Source organism: Crocuta crocuta, unplaced genomic scaffold (genome assembly GCF_008692635.1).
Source record: "Crocuta crocuta isolate KB4526 unplaced genomic scaffold, BGI_CrCroc_1.0 scaffold443, whole genome shotgun sequence".
NCBI classification, from domain to species: domain Eukaryota; kingdom Metazoa; phylum Chordata; class Mammalia; order Carnivora; family Hyaenidae; genus Crocuta; species Crocuta crocuta.
In genome coordinates, this window is record NW_027529446.1 from 412,286 (window position 1) to 413,448 (window position 1,163).

The 1,163-nt window shown below is 58.7% G+C and overlaps 1 protein-coding gene across 1 annotated transcript in view; it reads left to right on the plus strand.

The window, feature by feature from the left end:
- The window catches only part of KISS1R (KISS1 receptor), a 5,218-nt gene extending 5,009 nt beyond the window's left edge, over nucleotides 1–209 (plus strand). The window contains exon 10 of the mRNA XM_077760591.1: nucleotides 82–209. Within this exon, the coding sequence (XP_077616717.1) occupies nucleotides 82–209 (128 nt within the window). The remainder of the gene's footprint in view (nucleotides 1–81) is intronic.
- The last annotated feature ends 954 nt before the right edge of the window (nucleotides 210–1,163 follow it).

Below are 1,163 nucleotides of genomic sequence, written 5' to 3' on the forward strand. Positions count from 1 at the left end.
GGCTGGGGACGCTTGGCATCAGCATTTACAAGGCTCTTAGAGAAACCTGCCAAGTTGAAGGGTTCGCTTCCTCCCTTGCAGGAAGAGGAGTCGTCTGGCGCCCACGTAGCTGCGCCTCGTGTTCGGAGCCCCTCCCGTGTGCCGGGGGCCCGGCCTTGCTGGATGAGTCCAGGACGGCCTCCCGGAGCCGGCGAGTCTGGGACGTGTGAACGGAGCTCGGAGGTGGCGGAAGAGCACAGCAGACGGGGGACACAGAGGTGTAAAGGCCCTGGGGCAGCAAACGTCTGATGGGTTTGAGAAAGAGCGCGAATGCCTGCAGGGTCAGAGGAGGGTGTACTGGGAAGGTCACAGCCGCAGGGATAAGCCGGGTCTTTCCTGAGGGTGACGGGAACCCTGGGGGCCTCAAAGCAGGGAGGGACATGGTCCCAGGTAGGCAGAGACTTTTCCAGTTCATTATTTTATGACTATGACGGGTCTTATCTTTCGAGCTGGCAGGACCAGGCGTTTGCCAGCACAGCCCATCTGAGAGCGGGCGGGATGGGTGCCAGGGCCACCCGATGGGGGTAAGCCCCAGGGTGGGTCTGGGGTAGGGAAAGGGGCTAATTTCAATTTCTGATAAACAATGAAAACCTTTTTAGGATACGTACGTCCTGTGCAACACTTAGATACACTTAAAATTTAACTGCGAGTCTGGCATTTATCTGGCGAGTCTACCGTCAGACATTCAGAGGGAGCCACAGCGGAGAAAACAAGCCCCGCGGGCCTCAGTTTCCCCGTCCGACCCGGGAAAGTCGTTTTCAGGAGAGACGGCGCCACCTGGCGGCCGGCGGTGCTGCCCCGCTCCTGCCTGCAACCCCGTCGGTGACCGGCAGGTGGGGCCCGCACCCCGCACAGGTTCCCGGCTCGACCCCACAAAGGAGGCGCCGGCGCACAGGGGCGGTCGCCCATTGGAACCCCAGGCCGTACCCCGGCCCGACGTCCCCCCCCATGCAGAACGGGCCAGGCAGAGCCGCGTCATGACTTTCCTGGGTCCCGGGGAACTCTTGTGTCCAGATCTTGTCTATGAGAAAATATCAAACAAGGTATTTTACTATGTTTTTATAAACACTAATATCGTTTACGCTGGATTCATGATTATATACCGTTAGGGGCATATTTGCTTT